General features: G+C 49.3%; 8 protein-coding genes across 10 annotated transcripts; 2 read left to right on the top strand and 6 right to left on the bottom strand.

Moving 5' to 3' along the window:
• Positions 1–96: 96 nt before the first annotated feature.
• On the bottom strand, positions 97–2461 carry BDBG_07606 (GMP synthase). Its single transcript, XM_002622158.2, has 5 exons — positions 2328–2461; positions 2075–2259; positions 934–1997; positions 582–867; positions 97–500 (listed from the first exon to the last, which is right to left on the bottom strand). The coding sequence occupies exons 1-5, from the start codon at positions 2384–2386 to the stop codon at positions 463–465; spliced, it is 1632 nt and encodes a 543-aa protein (XP_002622204.1). The 5' UTR covers positions 2387–2461; the 3' UTR covers positions 97–462.
• A 140-nt stretch (positions 2462–2601) lies between these two features.
• BDBG_07607 (uncharacterized protein) lies at positions 2602–4513 on the bottom strand. Its single transcript, XM_002622159.2, has 2 exons — positions 3884–4513; positions 2602–3795 (listed from the first exon to the last, which is right to left on the bottom strand). Exons 1-2 carry the CDS (start codon positions 4134–4136, stop codon positions 2906–2908), a joined length of 1143 nt encoding a protein of 380 aa, XP_002622205.1. The 5' UTR covers positions 4137–4513; the 3' UTR covers positions 2602–2905.
• A 746-nt stretch (positions 4514–5259) lies between these two features.
• BDBG_07608 lies at positions 5260–7331 on the top strand (the record flags this gene model as incomplete). 2 transcript variants are annotated; one of them, XM_031723168.1, is made up of 7 exons in its annotated part: positions 5260–5512; positions 5561–5641; positions 5727–6008; positions 6085–6164; positions 6239–6596; positions 6666–6799; positions 6900–7331. In XM_031723168.1, 7 exons carry the CDS (start codon positions 5260–5262, stop codon positions 7011–7013), a joined length of 1302 nt encoding a protein of 433 aa, XP_031580271.1. The 2 variants fall into 2 exon arrangements, with proteins under 2 accessions (XP_031580271.1, XP_031580272.1); XM_031723169.1 differs by having other exon boundaries at positions 6239–6557; positions 6900–7013.
• Positions 7332–7690: 359 nt separating this feature from the next.
• On the bottom strand, positions 7691–8548 carry BDBG_07609 (endoglucanase; the record flags this gene model as incomplete). The annotated part of the gene is made up of 1 exon (XM_002622161.1): positions 7691–8548. One exon carries the CDS (start codon positions 8546–8548, stop codon positions 7691–7693), a length of 858 nt encoding a protein of 285 aa, XP_002622207.1.
• Positions 8549–9137: 589 nt separating this feature from the next.
• BDBG_07610 (tRNA pseudouridine38/39 synthase) lies at positions 9138–11571 on the bottom strand (the record flags this gene model as incomplete). The annotated part of the gene is made up of 3 exons (XM_002622162.1): positions 9138–10952; positions 11020–11260; positions 11354–11571. The coding sequence occupies 3 exons, from the start codon at positions 11569–11571 to the stop codon at positions 9138–9140; spliced, it is 2274 nt and encodes a 757-aa protein (XP_002622208.1).
• Positions 11572–11767: 196 nt separating this feature from the next.
• BDBG_07612 lies at positions 11768–16801 on the top strand. Of its 2 annotated transcripts, XM_031723170.1 has the most exons (4): positions 11768–12300; positions 12413–12975; positions 13037–14437; positions 14539–16801. In XM_031723170.1, exons 3-4 carry the CDS (start codon positions 14312–14314, stop codon positions 16285–16287), a joined length of 1875 nt encoding a protein of 624 aa, XP_031580273.1. In that variant the 5' UTR covers positions 11768–12300; positions 12413–12975; positions 13037–14311; the 3' UTR covers positions 16288–16801. The 2 variants fall into 2 exon arrangements, with proteins under 2 accessions (XP_031580273.1, XP_002622210.2); XM_002622164.2 differs by having other exon boundaries at positions 11868–14437; positions 14539–16523.
• On the bottom strand, positions 11878–12830 carry BDBG_07611 (uncharacterized protein; the record flags this gene model as incomplete). The annotated part of the gene is made up of 2 exons (XM_002622163.2): positions 11878–12392; positions 12479–12830. 2 exons carry the CDS (start codon positions 12828–12830, stop codon positions 11878–11880), a joined length of 867 nt encoding a protein of 288 aa, XP_002622209.1.
• BDBG_07613 (uncharacterized protein) lies at positions 16524–18618 on the bottom strand. The gene is made up of 3 exons (XM_031723171.1): positions 17961–18618; positions 17753–17875; positions 16524–17651 (listed from the first exon to the last, which is right to left on the bottom strand). The coding sequence occupies exons 1-3, from the start codon at positions 18189–18191 to the stop codon at positions 17151–17153; spliced, it is 855 nt and encodes a 284-aa protein (XP_031580274.1). The 5' UTR covers positions 18192–18618; the 3' UTR covers positions 16524–17150.
• Positions 18619–18622: the final 4 nt, after the last annotated feature.

The following is an 18622-nucleotide window of genomic DNA, read 5'->3' on the forward strand; positions in this document are numbered from 1 at the left end:
CAAGCCACATGACTTGCCTGATCTGGAAATTAAATCACGTGAGGCGGATGATACCTAGTATTTCCAGCCGGGGGAAGGAAACCAGAACGACCATAGCTAACTTATCCCCGTATATTTCTTCAAGGTGTAGGTTGTTCAAGCATTCTTCTGCTATTCTCAACACGCCAGAATTCCATTCTCCAATATTAAACTATAGCAAAAATATCGCCGTTGAAACAGCTCTGCCTTCTAGACAGAATTGAAAAAAGTTACCCCAAGAACGCCAATTACATCTATCCTCCCTTTTTATTTTTAGAAGCAAAACCCCAAGGGAAAGTAAATTTCATGAAAGCTAAACATTATCGTTGTTTTGTGATGTGCCCTCATAAAAATATCAATTACAGACGTAACTGCCAGGCGCTTGGTTTTCTCGTAATTTGTGAACCCAGTGTTACGCCTTAACTATTCGTCCCAGATCAATAATTACTCCATCTCAATCGTTCCAGGGGGTTTGCTCGTGACTGTGAATAGTAAGTAAGATGCCCAATCTTCATGAACAGCGGGGGTCGAGATGGGAAAACCAAGTAAAAACATAAACTTACTGTCGTAGACGACGCGGCACACTCCCTGCACTTCATTCACGATCCTCCTGCTGACCGTCTTTAAAAACTCCCCGTCAAACGGATACCAGTCTGCGGTCATGAAATCCGTGGTCTCCACAGCCCGAAGAGCAATGACTTGGTCATGGACTCGCTGGTCTCCCATTACGCCAACTGCCTTGACCGGCAAAAGGGCTGCAAATGCCTGGCTGATTTTCCGGTACAGCCCGGCTGCTTTGATCTCTTCAATGAAGATGTGGTCGGCCTCCCGGGCAATGCGGACTTGTTCCTGTTGAAGTTTATTAGTCAAAAGATCATCTCCCACCGACAGAATAGTATGAACAAGGACACGTACTGGGGTCACTTCTCCAAGGATCCGAATGGCGATGCCAGGACCGGGGAATGGATGGCGCCAGACAAGCTCCTCTGGAATGCCAAGCTGCTTGCCCAACTCACGGACTTCGTCCTTGAAAAGTTCGCGGAGGGGCTCGATGAGCTTCAAATGCATGCCTTCCAAAAGGCCACCGACATTGTGGTGAGTTTTGATGGTTGCGCTGGGCCCCTTGAACGAAATACTTTCAATGACATCGGGATATAGGGTACCCTGAAGAAGCCATTCGATCTCACCCTCATTGGGTGATCCCTGCGCGGCCGCCGCGATCTTCTTGGCCTCTTCTTGGAAGACTTCGATAAATGTGTTGCCGATGACCTTTCTCTTCTTCTCGGGATCATCCGTAATTCCCTTCAGCTTGCTAAGGAACCTCTCACTGGCATCAACCACAGTGAGATTGACGCCAAGGTGTTTGGTTAGAGTCTCCTTAACGATTGCGGCCTCGTTCAAACGAAGCACACCATTGTCGACGAGAACGGCATGGAATCGATTGCCAATTGCTTTTTGCATCAACTTTGCGGCAACTGTAGAATCGACACCTCCACTGACAGCTCCGATGACTTGGCCTTTCTCCCCGACCAATTTTCTAATGCGGTCGATTTCTTGGCTCACAAATTCGCCCATGGTCCAGTTTTGTGCCGCCTTCGCAATTCCAACGGCGAAGTTTCGAAGAATATCCTTTCCACAAGGTGTGTGCGTAAGCTCTGGATGGAATTGAATGCCGTAAAAGGGTTTTTCCGTGTGCGAGATTCCAGCAAAAGGCGCATTGGCCGTTGTGGCGATGGTGACGAAATTCTCAGGCAACTTAGATAGTTTGTCTCCATGCGACATCCATACCACGAGGTCTCCCTCAAGCCCCTCGAACAATTTATCAATATGCGCCGACTGGCTGGGATGACGTGCCACATTCAGGTTCGCATGTCCGTACTCCCGCTTGTCCCCGGCAGAGACGTTCTTGCCGTGGTTCCACGCGATCATTTGTAAACCGTAGCAGATGCCTAGGACGGGGACTCCTAGGTCGAATACAGCTGCAGGCAGGTAGGCCATGTCAGTTCGTGCTTTGTAGCAACAATTCCTCAACGACAGGGCCACAGGAAAGGGTTACCTGGATCCACATGTGGGGCGTCTGGTGCATAGACGGAGTATGGACTCCCCGACATAATAATACCCTTTGGCTTCCATGACAGATCGGCAATCCTCTGAGTACATGGGAGCATCTCAGAGTAGATGTTAAGCTCGCGAAGTCGCCTCGTTATAAGGTGCGAGTACTGCGAGCCAAAGTCGAGGACCCTGATGGGTTCAGGCGGTTAGCACATCGCTAGAACATTTGCGCACAGTGCGTGCATTGCAGAACTCACAAAATGGTGTCGAAAGCCATATGGGGCTCGGAGACTGGCCCGTCAGCTGGAGTAGCCATTGTAAATATATATACGGCGAGAATTGGGAGTGGTTTTGGCGGGATTGACTCCGAAGAAGAGAAAGGGAAGCAAATTTTTTGTGAAAGTTGGTGAGGGGCGGAAAAATTATATGAGGGGGAATGCTGACTCATGCGATAAGCCTAGGCGCCCTTATCATAGCGAAGCCAGGAGAGTGCTCAACACAAAGGAATACTGTACGTTCTAGAACAGTAGTATACGGAGTATTTCCCATCCATATGTAGATCAGATATATTCTTCGCCGATTAGAACTTCTCGTAGATTTAATAAATACACATTAAGGGAATACGTGCGCTGTTGTGGTGGATAAACAGAGAATTCCCTGCCAAAAGCTGCTACTTTGTCCGGACAAACATGAGAATGCAACACCAACACCAAATACCACGGAGAAAAATATAAAATTATAGCCCAATGAAAAACACACCCCAACGCCAAAAGCTACTGATAAGTGATATGAGCAAAATGGTATTTCACACAGGACCACCAGGTCGTCGTTGAGGTCAGGCACTGCCGTTCATAAAATCACGAAGCTTCCGTTTCCACTCCTCCAACTCCCGCGAACGATCAGTCCTCGACAGCTCTTCCAGCTGAACTTTGAGTCTGTTGTTCTCCTCCGCAAGCCGGGCATTGGCCTGCCGCTCCATGCACAACTGGTTCTGTAGGCATTTGACCTCGGGCATGTATTTTGCTGCAACCTCCTGCCGAGAGAGGACAACCCGTCCATTCGCAATATTCAATTCTTGTTCCAGTAAACTGACCCGCGCCTGCAGATCCCCCATTCGGGACTGAAGTTCCACCCCCATCTCAAGTTCGCGGTATATCGTCGAAAGCGCATCGTCGACTTCGTTAGAGACGGTTTGGTATCTTGAGCGTCGGGGGGCCGCTCCTCCTGATGCCGAAAGCGCGGAGCAATCCGAGCGCCGGTGGTCCGCAGCGTCTTGTACTGTGGCAGACTGGTAAGGGCCGTGTTGGTAGGGAGCATCTAGTCCACTTTCCTGAGACGTGCATAGGTTCTTCATGCATTCGTCTGCGCTTCTCGACGAAGATACAGCCGTGGTAGAGGTAGTGGTGGCAGACTCGCACGATACCGTGTACCTTTCGCAAGTTGCAGAATAACGGCTCGTGGCACTGGCTGCCGGGCATGAAGGCTTTGGGCTGAACTCGCTTTTCCTCGGTGAAGAGGCGGCGGATAATGGGATGATGTGTGTTGGGGGATTAGTATGCCAGTTTTTCTCAACACAGACCGGGCAATGGAATGGAGACGGCACGTCTGAGTCTCTCCGTGGCGGAACCAGACAAATGGCATGGCATGAACGCATGCATGTTTTGCACCCAAAGAGATTATTTTCCAGTTTGCAGACATAGCAAGTCTTCATGTTCGGGTCTCCCACTGATAAGTATATGTCAGCGCCAAATGCTAACTTTTAAAAGACGTCATGTCAAGGAGTAATAAATGCGCATAACCCGCAGGTACTAACTTCGCCAGTCGCGTGTCCCTAGAGTGTGCTCTGATACTAGCTTCGGGCGTCCATATTTGTCCTTGCCAACCCACATAAGAGTTAAATCAGACGCACTCTTCAAAGCATCGGATCCTTTGCCACGTCCGACGTTCTGTATCTCCGTCTGATCGCAAAACGGATGATTTCTTTGTCTCTTCGAGTCGGGTTGCGGGTTATCCTCATTCCCCCAGTCTCGTTTTCCAGTGCAATACTCTGACGCAGAAGACTCCATCGGTATATATGCAGATGGTGGCGGATTCGGGATGCATTGTGCGCAATTCCAGCATGCGTTGGCATCATTCTACCTGACGCCATATCCCATCCTCCGCCGTCGTATGCGCGCGCAGCATTTCGAGCGTCCGCCTGTCATGGATTAATAATGTAGCGCGCTTGATCTCAGCCATCCATCCGCCGTCCTTCTTAGTCTGTCCTTAACGTTACCTACGCAGCGTAGGTAGGTTAACGTGTAGTTAGTTAAGTTAGTCCCGCTGATTAGCTAACTAACTAACTAGTTAACGTTAGTTAATGTTGGGGGTCCCGGGAGTTGATCGGCCCTTCTACCAGCAGTGCGCTGGTGGTGACTGAGCTCTTTTGCCCCAGTAGCCTACAGTTAACCTAACTAACTAGCTTAACTGACTTACTAATCAACAAGTGGTCGTGGTCATGTGACAGCCGCTAGCCCTAGTTACTTTTTATCAACTTGAGGTTATTTCTTTCAGATAGACGTACCTCCTTCATAGCCTTTGCCCTTTTCTATTCATTTGTGTAACTACTGACAAATCTTCAAATTTGTTTGGCAATGGACGGGCAGACGGGGTGCTTGTATTGTGCTGGGTTTTCCCTGGTTCTTATCAATCTCCCTCAACTGCTTTGACTCGGTAACTGCCTCTGTCGTTATCCTGGCATCCCAGCATTGTATAGGATCTTGCCGGAGACTAAGTCTCTTCAGAGCCATATAGCCGCCAAAAAAGGATAAATTCTTTTTTGGCATAATGTATTTTCCTTAGGATTCCCGTTTGAGCCTCACTTTTTCCAAATTATGTACCGGAAGAATACTCTTCTTACATCAAGGCCTTACAATGTCAGAGCTTGCTGAAACACCAGTCAATACGTTAATAAAAGTGTAGTCAAGGCAGCCTTGACTACACTTGGTTTTACTCTGGTGGGTCAAGCCGGAACGCTATCGTTTCACCTTTTTTGTCCCTATATAAACCACGGCGGAGCGCCTTTATTGGTGGGGGTCTTGTTCTCTGACATCAAGCTTCCTCTTACCTGCTCCCAGCGAAATCTGTATACATATCCATATACATTTACGTGGCCCTCCAATATACCCTCCAGTAAAAGGTAACCAAAAAATGACAGCCCAAAAACGCAGGCGTTCATCAATCGAAAACCTAGAACGAGCCATGAAAAATATAAAATTATCTCCACTGACAACAGGGGACCATGAGATCCCAGCGGCCTACAACTCTAGAGTTGATGATTCCTCTGTTGAGATGCAAAAGGTGCAACGTCTTCCTAACCCAGGCGTCAGCCTTGAAACAGAAGCAGAAATGACAACAACCAATTGCAACCTTTCGGCCGCGGAGGAGTTGGAAAATAATAAAGGTGAAATGGAGGTTTCCGAGCCGACAACACCGTAGTTCGTGATCCTAGAAACTTGCAAAGCTGGAGTTGTTGTTAACCGAGGTGAAAACTACTCCATCGAGATCAAGGACGTGAAAGTTCCTGAGCCAGGTGCGTTGCCCTTTAGTGTAATGTACATGTATCAGGGAAAGGAAACCTGACTTATGCTTACCTGTCTATGTTTTAATCTTCGTAGGAGCGGACGAAGTCTTAGTCAAGATCAAATTGTTCCGTGTCTGCTCCGGCGATATCCATTGCCTGAAGGGGAGGGCTGCCTTGGTCCACAACGCTGACAATGGCGTGGAGTCGGCAGGACACGAAGGTGTCGGTGTGGTGGTAAAGATTGGGTCTCACTTGAAGGGTATCAAACTTGGAGCCCGGGTGGGAATCGGCCTCCTCTGGCGATATAACTACTGGGGTACAAATGATCGGAGTAAACGACGCGAATCTATTCTTCTAACTGGAATAGATGTGCCAGGTAGGTGTCTTCTATTCATTTTCACTTTAATTTTAACAAAGATACCCGGAGATTAACGTTTGTTCTGTATCCACAGGCACATTTCAGCAGTACATAACTCTCCCCGGGAGCTCCATAATCTGGATTCCAGATGGGGTGTCCGACGAAACTGCCGCAGTAAGTAACTCTGTCCTCGCTCGCATTCCACCATAACGTTTACCCATGAAGCTCTGGACTGAAATGATTTAAAGTGCTTAATGTGCTGCGGCGGTCCGATATACGAAGCCTTGCACAGGTCGGGCTACTCCAAAGGAGATTGGGCTTTAATCGCTACCGGCACTATCGCCCAAAAGATCCTGGCCGCCCAAATCGCGAATGCCAAGGGATTAAGACCTACTGTATTCGCTGACCATAGCCAGAAAGACTTGTGTCTCAAAATGGGGGTCAAGTACTTCGTGGCTAAGGGATCAGACCAGAACAACAAAATCTTGGAGCTAATTGGCGTTGACGACCAGTATAAGTCGTATTCCTTGCACGCACATGGCTCAAAGATGGACAATCATCTACGCGGTAAGCGTGGCGGCCCCGTGACTGTCCCAGCTCATCTTTGTAAGTGACCGTCGTTCAAATATGCAGTTTATTAGTGGCTGTTGCTAACAGTGAACCTGTCTGTTGAAGTCGATAACCCATATGGAGGCTCGGGGGTTTACCTCGCGACGCAACGTGATGACGACGAACCCCCTCCGTACATGTACAATATGATTTTGGCGACCATATACTATACAAACAAAGTCCTCAGGTTAGTAGCAAAGGTAAGGCCACTTCATCCTGCTTTTTCTCTTTTTATCCTTCCCAGTGTATCAACCAGACAGCTAGCTAACAATACCTCTTTTTTCAAACGCCATAATTTAGAAACTTGTGACCGCCGCGTACAAAAAGCGGCCTTTCGACGAACTACCAAAAGCCATTCGCGATGTGGAATCTCAGCAGGTGCAGGAGTGTGTACTCTTGGATTTTGATATGTGATTCCATTCACCCGCTTAACTAGATTCACGCGAGTCACTTTCAGGCGCTCCTACTTCCCCAGAGTTGATTTTTGGTTACCACGAAAGCCGCCAGGGGGTCCGTATTTCAGTGGCAGTTGAGATCATTTTGAAGTCAGCTCTATTATCTTGACGATATATGCCCTCGGGGATTTCCAGGTTTCAACAGATTCAAACATTTTGTCAAATTGCCTTTCTTTGATGTAAGATTCAAGAATAAGTTGCACAATATAATCTGCTTAATATCAACTTTGCAAATCCATAGGTTAGCTGCAAGCTATGTTAATCAAGTGGAATTCCGTTAATGAAGTGATGTTCTTTATCTCCTCCTTTGGTGTCTAGAACCAATTTTCACCTTTTTCATCGCTATTAAATGGAGCAGCGCATGTTAAATACCGAGTGAGTGCTCCTTAAACATCTTAAATCGAGCTATGAAATCGCTGCATATCGCCTTCAAGTCTACCTACATATACACGTTTAGGCATGAACTCGTGAACACATTAATCATTGGGGAAAAGCCGCATCCACAAGAAGCAAAGGCAGGGACATCAAAGAGAATCTGAATGAACAATATCCAGCAAATAAAATCCGAAACACCACCCCTCCTCCCAAAAAGCCCACAGTGAACCAACCAACAACCAACACCACACAACCAACTAGTTAACACTTATCCACCGGCTCTGGCAACTTCAGCTCATACTCACCGTCACCTTCCGCCACATCGGGTCCGGGATTCGGATACTTGAGCTCGAAATCCGTCTCGGGCGTCTGGCACCCGTTATCTAGATTCGCGAACAGGAAGCTCGGGCGTTCGTTAAAAGACACTGTTTCCGGTCCGGTTGCTGTGCTACTATTGTTGGCGCTGCTGTTGGCGGTAGAATTGCCAGATGCACAACCGCCGCCACATGTGCATACACATTCGCCTGCATCCCGACGGCTGTGCTCGTTACTATTCCCCCAGTCTGAACGCACCGTCGCAACAGCCGGCTGTTCCCCCGCCGCCCCGGTAATCTCCACAGCTGAACAAAGCATATTAAATTCCCGCTCCCGGTTAATCCATGTCCACGCGAACACCTGCACGCCAACAGGCGTATCCCCGGGAACTCTAAAGTCAAACGTCTGCTTCGTCGGGTCCGTCCCGCCATGCCGGTGCGGGCAATTGCCTTCCAAACTCTTCACTACTTTCCACGTCGCGCCCTTGTCGGTGCTGAATCCTACCTGGCATGAGCCGCCGTAGTGGTTCCCTGAGCCTGTGAGACTGAAGTTTTGCACGGATCCCGCTGGCCAGGATGCAACGGGCTGGCCTTGTGGGGTGTCCAAGTGATCGAGATAGCCCTTGCAGGGGAAGGGAGTGCTGCGGCCGCAGCAGTTATAGGGATAGTCGAGGTAGGGGTCCGGTGGAGTGGTTACGTGCGGGTTGTTGGCAGCCCCGAAGGGTGGTGGGTTATATAGTTGCATATGAGCCCGCACAAGAGTGGCTAGGCCGATGATGCGGAAGGTGATGATCGATGAGAGCATCCTCCCGCTCGATCTATTGTTTGACTTGGCTGTCTATGCCTTGAAGCTTGTTTTTGAGAGAAAATGCAAGGCAGTGAGTGGTAACAAAAAAGGGCTTTGTATGTATCGCGTTAGAGATGCGGTGTTATGGCTTTACTTCAGAGAGCTGAGGCTGCAGAAGGCTAACGTAGATGAGGTGTTTTGGAAAACGGATAAAGTATGAACATACAAAGAGGATCGATCTCTGAAGAACCTTGGAAAATGAAGACAGAAGTTTCAGTTTAATATTTCTTTTGTTTATTCACCAGAAGGCCAATAAACAATAGAGTCTCGACAAAGTGAATGAAACAGTTACCCCTGAAACTCCGGCCTGAATGTCAATAGAAGCAGCACCTTGAAACACGCGACATATATGCAGAAAAATACATTAACAATGTATGTATATATCTTAATATCATATGTAGTTTCATCAACACTTGCTCATTAGTGAATGTATAAATGATCAAATGTTAGATGTGGGGAAATAAATATCAGCAGCATTCTCAGCGCGCGCTGTCTATATATATATATATATAAACTAACATACCATCTACCTATCGATTTTCCATGCTTATCTTCCTCCGAAATCGGGCTTGTAGGTCTTGACGCCGCCATCTTTCATCAACTCGCGTAGAGCCATGGTCGCATACTGGCTAGATCCCAACTGTAATTTTATAATCACTGCCAATTTATCAGCAGCCTCTTTGTCTGCTGGTCCTGCAATCTCTTCGTGGCCATTCCTAGACTCCTTAAGCCGATCAAGATCCGTCTGTACAAACTGCTCATCATCCTTCGTATACGCCTTCACCTCGAACGAATACGCCTCACCAGGCTTGCTAAGCAGCTTCCGATACCCACCGCTCAAACTGATATCCTTCCAGCTCCTTCGCATATCGAAGGGGTCTAGCTTACCGCCCCGCTCACTACCCATGAACTGCTTGTAGAAGGCTGTCATCTCGTTGTCCGGATACAAGATGTCAAAGCCCGGCAGCGGCAAGACGATGTCGAAAATGGTATATCTCCCACTAGCAGCCTCTTCCGCAGTCAAGGCCCGCGCACGCTCGAACATCTCGTCGGCCGCGTTGGCACTATCGCCCGCGTCAGGTAGCACGACCACGTCACCATCTGCATCAAATTCTTCAACTACAGCAGCTGCACCCACCCCGTCTTTTTCTTTGAAGTCGTTGATGAGCACGAGGTCGCCGGCGACTACCTTATCGCCGTACAACCGCCAGCGATGGCTCGCCGCAAAATTCCACACAAGTGATTGGTATGCGTGAACGTACATAAGACGGAGGCCGCGCGGGATGGTTCCCAGCGCACCAAAATAGTCATTTTTATTACGGCCCAGGTGTCTGATGATATTAGACTCGGCGGAAAATTTGCGAGGGAGCTTATCAAGTGCTGGGTTGGATTTCCCGGTTGTCTGAAAGATGTGAATCCCCTCTGCGCGCGCGATGTCGTCGGCGCTGATGAGCGTTTTCGACCCCTGTGCATTGGCTTGTGTCTGGGACTGTGACGCTGCGAGGGCCTGTGGATTAAAATGTAATATGCACTCGCAGGCACCCTTGAAGTCACCCTGCAGCATCTTCAGTCCCACAGTATCAGTCCGGGTGGAGAAAGTCCCAAAACGCTGCAGGCCGTAGTAGTTGAAGTAACCCCGTTCCCGAAGGTCTCGAAGAGACTGGGATACAATCTTAGTAGCCTTTGAAACTGCATTGGGCAACCCCTCTTCTTTCAGGTCAAAGGGAAATTGACAGTCGCGAAGAGTGATTATAAATTCGTTCCCGTTCAAGTCGCCAAGTTCAAGGCGATTTGTGCGGTACTCGAAGTCACCAACGGCTGCGTTCCGCAGCGATTTGCCAACGTTCAGCAATCGGTCCGCATATATGCGATAGGCACTGGCACGCTGGACGGTTACCCCACGTCTATCCTTGGTCCCAGCAAATCCGAACTGCTTTGCATTCATTTTCATCTGACGAGCTAGAAACGTCACGACTTCCATGGTATCCTTGTTCTCCTTGTAGATAGTGAAATGCAAGTGCTCCCCGCCTAACTCGCTCCAACCCAATTTCCCCCGGAGGGGATCCCTTCCACCCCTACCGCCACGCGACTGGACACCCTTGCGCGATACGGGAATCGCAGTTATTACCATGGCGCCATCGTTGTCCGTAGTCGATTCTAGGCGAGAGGCGAATATGCGACGGATAGCTTGGTGTATTTTTGTACGGAGGTCCTTGTCTGTAATTACATCCGACTTTACACGGCCAATATCACTTGCTTTGGCCGTGGGTTGGGAGAGAGCGCGACTGTGTAAGAGAATGATTTGCTGAGCGGTTTCGGTGCCGAAATATTCTTCAAGGAGTTTCCTGTCCTCATCCGATAGCTAGAGAGTAGGAATGTTAAATATTTTGCGATAACAGGAACTTTAATTTGAATTTACATATCCTCACCTCAAATGTGGGTTTCTCCGGAGCAGTTGCCTCTGGAGCGCCTGTTCCCACAGTCTCTTTCTTGTCATCCTCTGTTCCTCTAGCAGCTTCTTTGTTCTGAGTGTTTTCAGATGCAGCGGTGGTGGGTTTTGGAGGCTCTGAACTAGCAGTGGCAGTTTTGAAAGACTGGGGCAGATCGAGATTTTCTAAGTGCAGAACCTTGCCTGATGGGAGAATTTCATTGACCAGGAAGTCAGTATACCTGCAAATTAACAAGACGAACCAATTAGCGCTCCTCATGTAAGAGTTGATTACAAGTTTTTGTTGCAGAGGGAATTCGAAATTGAAGGTATACCTTTTCTTCAATATGCCCGAAAAACCAGGGAGATGCGGGCTGACAAAATCGGTGATGCCGACCTCCGCCTCTTTCAGCGCCTGGACATCCTTACTGTCCAATGCGGCGGGAGACTGCAATGCAGAAACAGGGGCAATTGGAGAATTGGAATCCACATCGTTTGAGATTTTCACGCGTTTGCGGGGGAATTCTTCTTCGTCTGGGATTTCTCGACCCATGACTACGCGTGCGACTGCCGCAGATCGCAACCGCTGGCTGTTGTGGGAGAAGAAGGATTGAGAGCTGCGTGATAGAAGGAATATATACGGAATTCTCGTGCTAGTCTGTATAGTAGCTAAATGGAACCTCGATGAGGCCAAAATGCGGGGGAAGTTGTTCATCAACGAGGGGTTCAATAATGATGTTGAGTGACCGAATATATCTCTGATGCCAAGACATCCAAATTGCCGTTTTGAGAAATCTACTTCAAGATGTCTATTATATATACATACATAACTACATATATCTACATACTCTGTGTATATCTAGGTTTTACACAGCGGGGCACGCAATGTCGATATAATATCATCTGCTTCAAGGGCTATTCTCTTGTTCTTTTCTTTCTCCTTCTCCTCCTCCTTCTTCCGCTCCACCTCCGTCGCCCTTTCAAACCAGCTCTCCTCAGCGCTCAGTCCCCGCGGCTCCCATAGCATCATGGCCACCCATTCGCTTCCCATGAACTCCACCTTTCCCAGGTCGCGGAATCCTAGTTTCTTATATAGGCCTCTCCCCATGAGACTAGGCTCTAGCCCCACGGGTACATTCTCCGCCTTCCCGTGCTCAATCCCCCACTGCACCAGCATCTTCCCAACCCCCCTCCGTTGATAGCTGGGGTGAATTGCGAGAATGCCCACGTACCAAAGTTCCGGGAAAATGTCTGACGGGAAGTTGCCGGCCGTTACTGAAACGTAAGTCTGCATCCTGGAATTATCGATTGCTCTGTTTTGGTTGAAGATGTCGGCGTATCGTAGCTGTATGTTCAGCAGGCGTCTCTCTAACCCTGTGGATTGGCATGTTTAGAACAATGCCGTGGTGAGTGAGATGGAGCATATGCGCATGCATGTATATGGAAGAGTATTTACGAACACCACCCGCGACTTTCTTTTTCCTCCTTCCATCTCCTGGCAGCTGGAGAGTCACCGACGCGTTTCCAGGCGCAGTAGCCCACAACTTTCCCTCCTCGTCCACTGCCCTGGCAATGCGCCTGACCCTGTTCTGTCCCTATCTCATCTTCGGGGTCGGTGGCAGCCACATACAGGACCCATCCAGGCGACGAGAACCGTATCCCCGTTCGTAGCAGGAAATTAGCCCGGTATTCGGAATAGTACTTCACCCGGTTTGGAGCGAGATAGGCCCAGACTTCATCATGAAGCATCGCATCGGCCACAATTGTAGCGACATCCGGGATGTCCGCTGCTTCGAGTGGGCGTATATGCATTTCTTTGTTCGCTGCGCGGCCTGGAGGATTCGAACAGGTTGTTCATGTTCGTGATGGATTTGACTTCATGAGGAGCGCTCTGTAGATCATCCTTCAACGGCTGAGCTAGGCTAGAAGGATGAGTCCTCCGCCCTTTACTCGCAGGGTAAATAAAATACGAAGCGAACCCTTGGATCTGGGGTGCATTGCTAATGGACCAGCATCAGGCATCAGCGATTCTCATATGGGTTTTGCTGAAGAATCCCACCACACTCCTGTCGCGACACCATTTACTGTGGATAATGGATTTCTGAACATATATCTGGTCCCAAGACCGGTGATATAAGTCACACCTGCCCGTATCGTTACGGACGAAAGAAATGCTGGACCTCGGCAGGATTGGATTTCCCACGCTGTTGAGAAAGCCAGCGAACTACTTCGCGAGAAAGCTAAAAAAGCCACTTTCGTGACGGGTGCATCATCAATCAAGCGATTCAATTGTTCGGTTATTTCTATTTCCAACTCCACACATCAAACGAATCCGCCGGCCCGGGACCAATTGTCCCATTGACCGTTTCACGCGCCAAACCTCCGCCAAACCTTCTCTAAGAGCAGAAGGTCTATGCTGCGATTCACGAGAGTCTGTTGGTAACGCCACCAGCCACGGGCCTCTGCCGCTCATTATTCATATGACCTGACGTCTCCAAGTCTTCACCATGTTGTCAATAATGTCGAATCATGACGGGCGCCCGTCACGCTGACGCTTCGGCCCCACGCCCACCCTAACTCGCCAAACTTTTCTCCTTTCATGGTAGACACTCCGGAGCTGCCAAGCGGTTTGCCGAATGACACGCAACCCAAGAACTGGAAAAGCCTAGCGATGAAGATCATGCTGTTTAAGCTAATGAGAGGTTCTCTTTGCCGAAATCCGTTCCTTCAAGAATCAAAGCTCCAACTGGCTGCTAGCCGGCGGGCGGGTGGGTAGGGAGGTTGTTCGGCATTTCCTGAGCATCGACTGGACCCTCTAGTCCTAGTGTCAGCTTGAACCCTCATTCTGGTCAGACGTTCAACCACATGGCCGACAAGGCGTTTTCTACACGATTCCTTTTGGCTGTGTTCGTCTACGGACGTATCTCACTGGGCTCGTTGGATTCGGTCTGTCCAATCCTTCCGTTTCACATTTTGCTTCTAGCCAGCAAGGTGGGCGAGCCGTGCTTTGCTAGCTACAGCAATTGAAGCGGACTTTGCAAAATGGGGTAGTTAAATATAAAACTTCAAGAGAGCCGGTGCCTCTTGAATTCCTTTCTTGCTCAGTCAGGGAAATTGTTGATTTTAATTGCTGCTGGTTTTTTTCTTTCCAATAACTATCTCTGTCGAACATCGTTTAACGTAACTCGGAGATTTTGCTTTTGTTCTAGTTGCTCTCGCTCAGCGTTAAAGAATCTTCATAAAATTCTGCACCCTATTCAATTATACAGTTCACCACTTTGAAGCACCGCCTTATGACGAGTTCCCTGCGACAGGTAGTTTCTTCTAGAAAGCGCCTCACTCAGATTACTACCGCTCATACCATGGGCGCCGTGGATACTTCAACCAAGTCATCCAATGACTGGCCCAACCATCAGGGCGTATGTATTTTACTCTCAAACTCCCCGTCCCCGGTCCACTATCAAGGCTGAGCGTTTGTGGGAGTTAGTTAGTATTTGTGTCTATCACTAACTGAAAGTAGTTCAACTCTACATACGAAGAAAGAACCCCGGTTGAGCTCAAGGTCACTGGAGACATACCTGCATGGGCAGCGGGAGTTCTATACCGCACCGGCACAGGACGCAGTGAAATAGAAACGGACCAAAGGCAAACCTTTAAGGTAGCCCACTGGTTCGATGGACTGGCTGTGGTCCATAGATTCCAAATTCTGCCACCAGATGCAACGCATCCTTCGGTCCGCGTTTTCTATAACTCCAGAAGCTGCTGCGACGGATTGATCGAGAGGATTAGGAAGACCGGCAAAGGCAATGAGATGTCATTCGCCGCTAAATATGACCCCTGCACCAGCTATTTCCAGAAGGCTATGTCTCTGTTTCGACCTGCGCCGCCAAAGACACCTGGAGCAGATCAGCAATCCATGTCCATTACCCTATCGGTCAATTTCCCTGGCCTCAGCAGCAGCACGACTACACAGAAGACCTCTGGACATGCCTCTGGCATACACACATTAACCAACAAGACAGACGCCGCGGTCTTTCAAACCCTAGACCCTGAAACTCTAGAACCCATCGGCTTAGCCTCACAGCAAGTCCTTCACCCCGCCTTAAAAGGCCCCATATCCGCCGCCCACGCCAAGTCAGACCCGGCCACAGGCGATGTCTACAATTTCAACCTGGAACTGGGCAAGTGCCCAATCTATCGCATCTTCCACGTCTCAGCCGCCACGGGCAAAACCTCCGTCCTGGCAACTCTCACCAATGCACGCGCCGCGTACCTGCATTCCCTCTTCCTCACAGAACACTACGTTATTCTCTGCGTCTGGAACTCCTACTTTACCGCAGGTGGCCTGGCAATTCTCTGGCACAAGAACATTGTCGACGCCATTGCCGACTACGACCCCTCCAAGAAATCCACTTGGTATGTCATCGACCGCCGCCCTACCGATCAGGGTGGCAGGGGCCTCGTAGCTACCTATAAAAGCGACCCATTCTTCTGCTTCCACACGGTCAACGCGTACGAGGAGCCGTCGCCTGATGGCAGTGGGGACATCGACATCGTCGCAGACCTAACCACTTACAACAACCTCGATATAATCAAACGCTTCTACCTCTCAAACATCGTCTCCACTTCCCCCAACGCCGCCAAATACGCAGCAGGAATAGACCCGGCCTCCCGCGCCATCTACAAACGGTTCCGCCTCCCATCAGTCCCAGTGCCGTCACCATCCTCATCAACGCCTACGCCATCAAAAGCATCCAAACCCAAGCGCGCCATCCTAGACTTCAAAAACGAGGCTGCTAACACCCCCGAACTCCCCACCCTAAACCCACACTACGTCACGCGCCGTCATCGCTACGTCTACGGTGTCACGGACTCGGGCAAATCGAGCTTCCTCGACGGCCTTGTCAAGGTCGACACGGAGACCAAGCAAACCATCCATTGGAAAGAATGGGGCCAGAACCCGGGCGAGCCGATATTCGTGCAGAGACGGATAATTCCAAGACAGGAGGGCGAAAGCGGGAGTGAAAATGACAGTGAAGACGCGGTAGGGGAAGTGGAAAAGGAAGTGGATGCTGACGTGTTTGATGAGGATGACGGCGTGCTGTTGTCCGTCGTATTGGATGGGCTGAAGGGGAAGTCGTATTTGCTTGTTCTTGACGCGAAGAATTTGAAGGAGGTTGGCAGAGCGGAGGTTGCTGGGCCCATTGGGTTCGGGTTTCATGGCACGCATGTTTCGGCGATGAGCGGAGGGAGGGGGTTGGATTATTAGGAGTGATGGTTGCTTTTGCTACATATTTTCATCCCCTGCGAATTCCGCCTTTCTTTCAGAGGCCAAGCGGTTGAATTGGAGGGGCTTCTTTTCGAGTTTGTCTGAGCTTAGGGTTTCATCCCTTTTCTTATTTTTATTTTTTTTTTATTTTTTTTATATTTTTTTCCCGCAAATTGGTCACTCCTCTCCACTAACGATACATGTCACGTATTCCTATTTAATAATAACGTATGATACCAGGAATGCCTTTATCAGAGCTGAAGACTTTCAGTTCACTACTAACTAGGTTATCAACGATATATTCATTATGCTATGTAACTTAATATCAACACTCAAAGCGTGCTCTCTTGCCTCCTTTCATTTTCCATTCTGGAAATTTCGCTGTTAACTGAGTTATACGGGCGAGGCTGGATATTTTGCGGATGAGAGAATTTAGATATAGTATAGAGTGCTTATGAGACATCCTCTAATATTGGTCTTCTAGGGCTTTAAGATGCGGTCGTAGCTACCCAAGGGAGAATCGCTAAGTAGCGATTTTCGACCAGCTATCTATCTACTGCAAAATGTCCAATCACTTAACATGTATGAAAAATCTAACCAGTAGACCTGCACTTGTCGCCTCACAGTGGTGCAATTTACCCTACATCCAGGCTCCCAATTCTAGTTCTTGCTGATATACATTCCATCAAACCTTCTTGGTGCCCAAATTCAATAGAGGTGGCTGAATAGCAAGGCCGTAAGTAGACGCTGGTGCGAGGTCCCCATATCCTCAGCCAGTTACGGAGATTTCGGAGTGTTATGGTAAATATCCCGGGCATGGCGAACGAAGATTCAGACAGGTCAAGGCAATCTATGGTCATCACTCACCCGACCCTCCCTCCCGCCCTGGCCCTCGCCCTCGCCCTCGGTTTCTTCATCGCACCACTCTTCGAAGCAGCCTCCACCTCCACCTCCCGCTTCCCCTCCCAAAGCTCCCTAACCCTTCTCACAGCGCCCCACACCCTCTCCCGCGCCTCCTCCCTCTCCACCCCATCCCGCAACAACCTCTCATACTCCGTATGCACATGCCGAATATGCGCATCAACCGCCAAGCCAACCTTAACCTCCTCGCTGGCCACCTTCCCACTCCTCCCCACGCGCCGCGAGCCCTTCAGAAACGCGTGGCCCAGCACCGTCTCCAGCGTCTCGGCGGGCATGGCGGGGAATTGGGCGCGGAGCAGTGCGCGGGCTTTCGAGGTGTCGCGTGCGTCCTTTTGGGCGACGGCGCGGGCGCGAGCGGGGAGGGTGTTGGCGGCGGCTTTGGTTACGGTGTCGTGGATTTGAGAGGGGATGTAGAGGCCGAGGGTGCGCTGGGTTTTTGGGTTCTAGGATATAGTTTAGTGTCAGGGGCAAGAGTAGGGGTCTTTTTATTTTTATTTATTTTTATATTTATTTTTTCTTGACTTAGTAGGGGGGTGATACTTACATAGACTGTATACACGGTCTGTTTTGCCTCGTGGGAGAGGCTGCGGCAGTTGCGTGTGATGTAGACGTCTCCCTTCGGGACAAAGACGTAGTCAGGCGGGGGCCCTTCAGATTCTGTGCGGATCTGGATATCAATGGGGATCATCAATCAGAAATATCAGATCAGCATTCGAGGTCCTCTCACTACATTTGTCATCAGGTTCACGTACAGCTTCCAACGACGAATCCCCAAGCTTTTCTTTGGCAGCATTCTGCTTCTCTAGCGCTCTGCGCAGCTCCCGGGGTAGACGGGTCCCAGTTCCTCCTCCAGCTAAGTCAGAATTGGAGACGCGCTGTTTCTTTCTAGCCAGTTTCGATGCGGCGGTACTGTTTCCAGGGTTTCGTCTCTGGGGTCGTGATGAAGGACGTTTCCTCTTACCCCGCGTCGTCTCTGAGGCCATGATGGGGAGTTTGTTTTGTGAATGTAATGTCCTGTGCTTGTGTTTCGGCGTCCACCATAGCAGAGGCAAGTGTGGTTATCGGATGGAAAGGGTAGAATACTGGGCCATTGGCTGCTAGATTTGTACGTATCATGGCATTTTTGGCGAAGGATGTGAATGTGTAAGACATTCGCACACCAAGTCTATTTCATTCTTCGTACTTCGCTGGCTCTGTGTTGTTGTCCTATCTGCCAATCAGTAACTAATAATAATCTGTCGTGAAGATGCGAAATGGCATCTCAAGGCTGGCGCTTATGTTCACTAAATTTAGGCGGGCGGCTAGTTAAGCCAAACGCCGCCAAGAACTTAAACCGTCATTGAGTCTATCTTTATTTTATTTTGCAAAATGGACTCTGAAGATCTTAATTCGATATATTTTCAGTCTTTTGATC

The sequence above is a fragment of the Blastomyces gilchristii genome (genome assembly GCF_000003855.2).
Source record: "Blastomyces gilchristii SLH14081 genomic scaffold supercont1.19, whole genome shotgun sequence".
Taxonomy (NCBI): Eukaryota; Fungi; Ascomycota; class Eurotiomycetes; order Onygenales; family Ajellomycetaceae; genus Blastomyces; species Blastomyces gilchristii.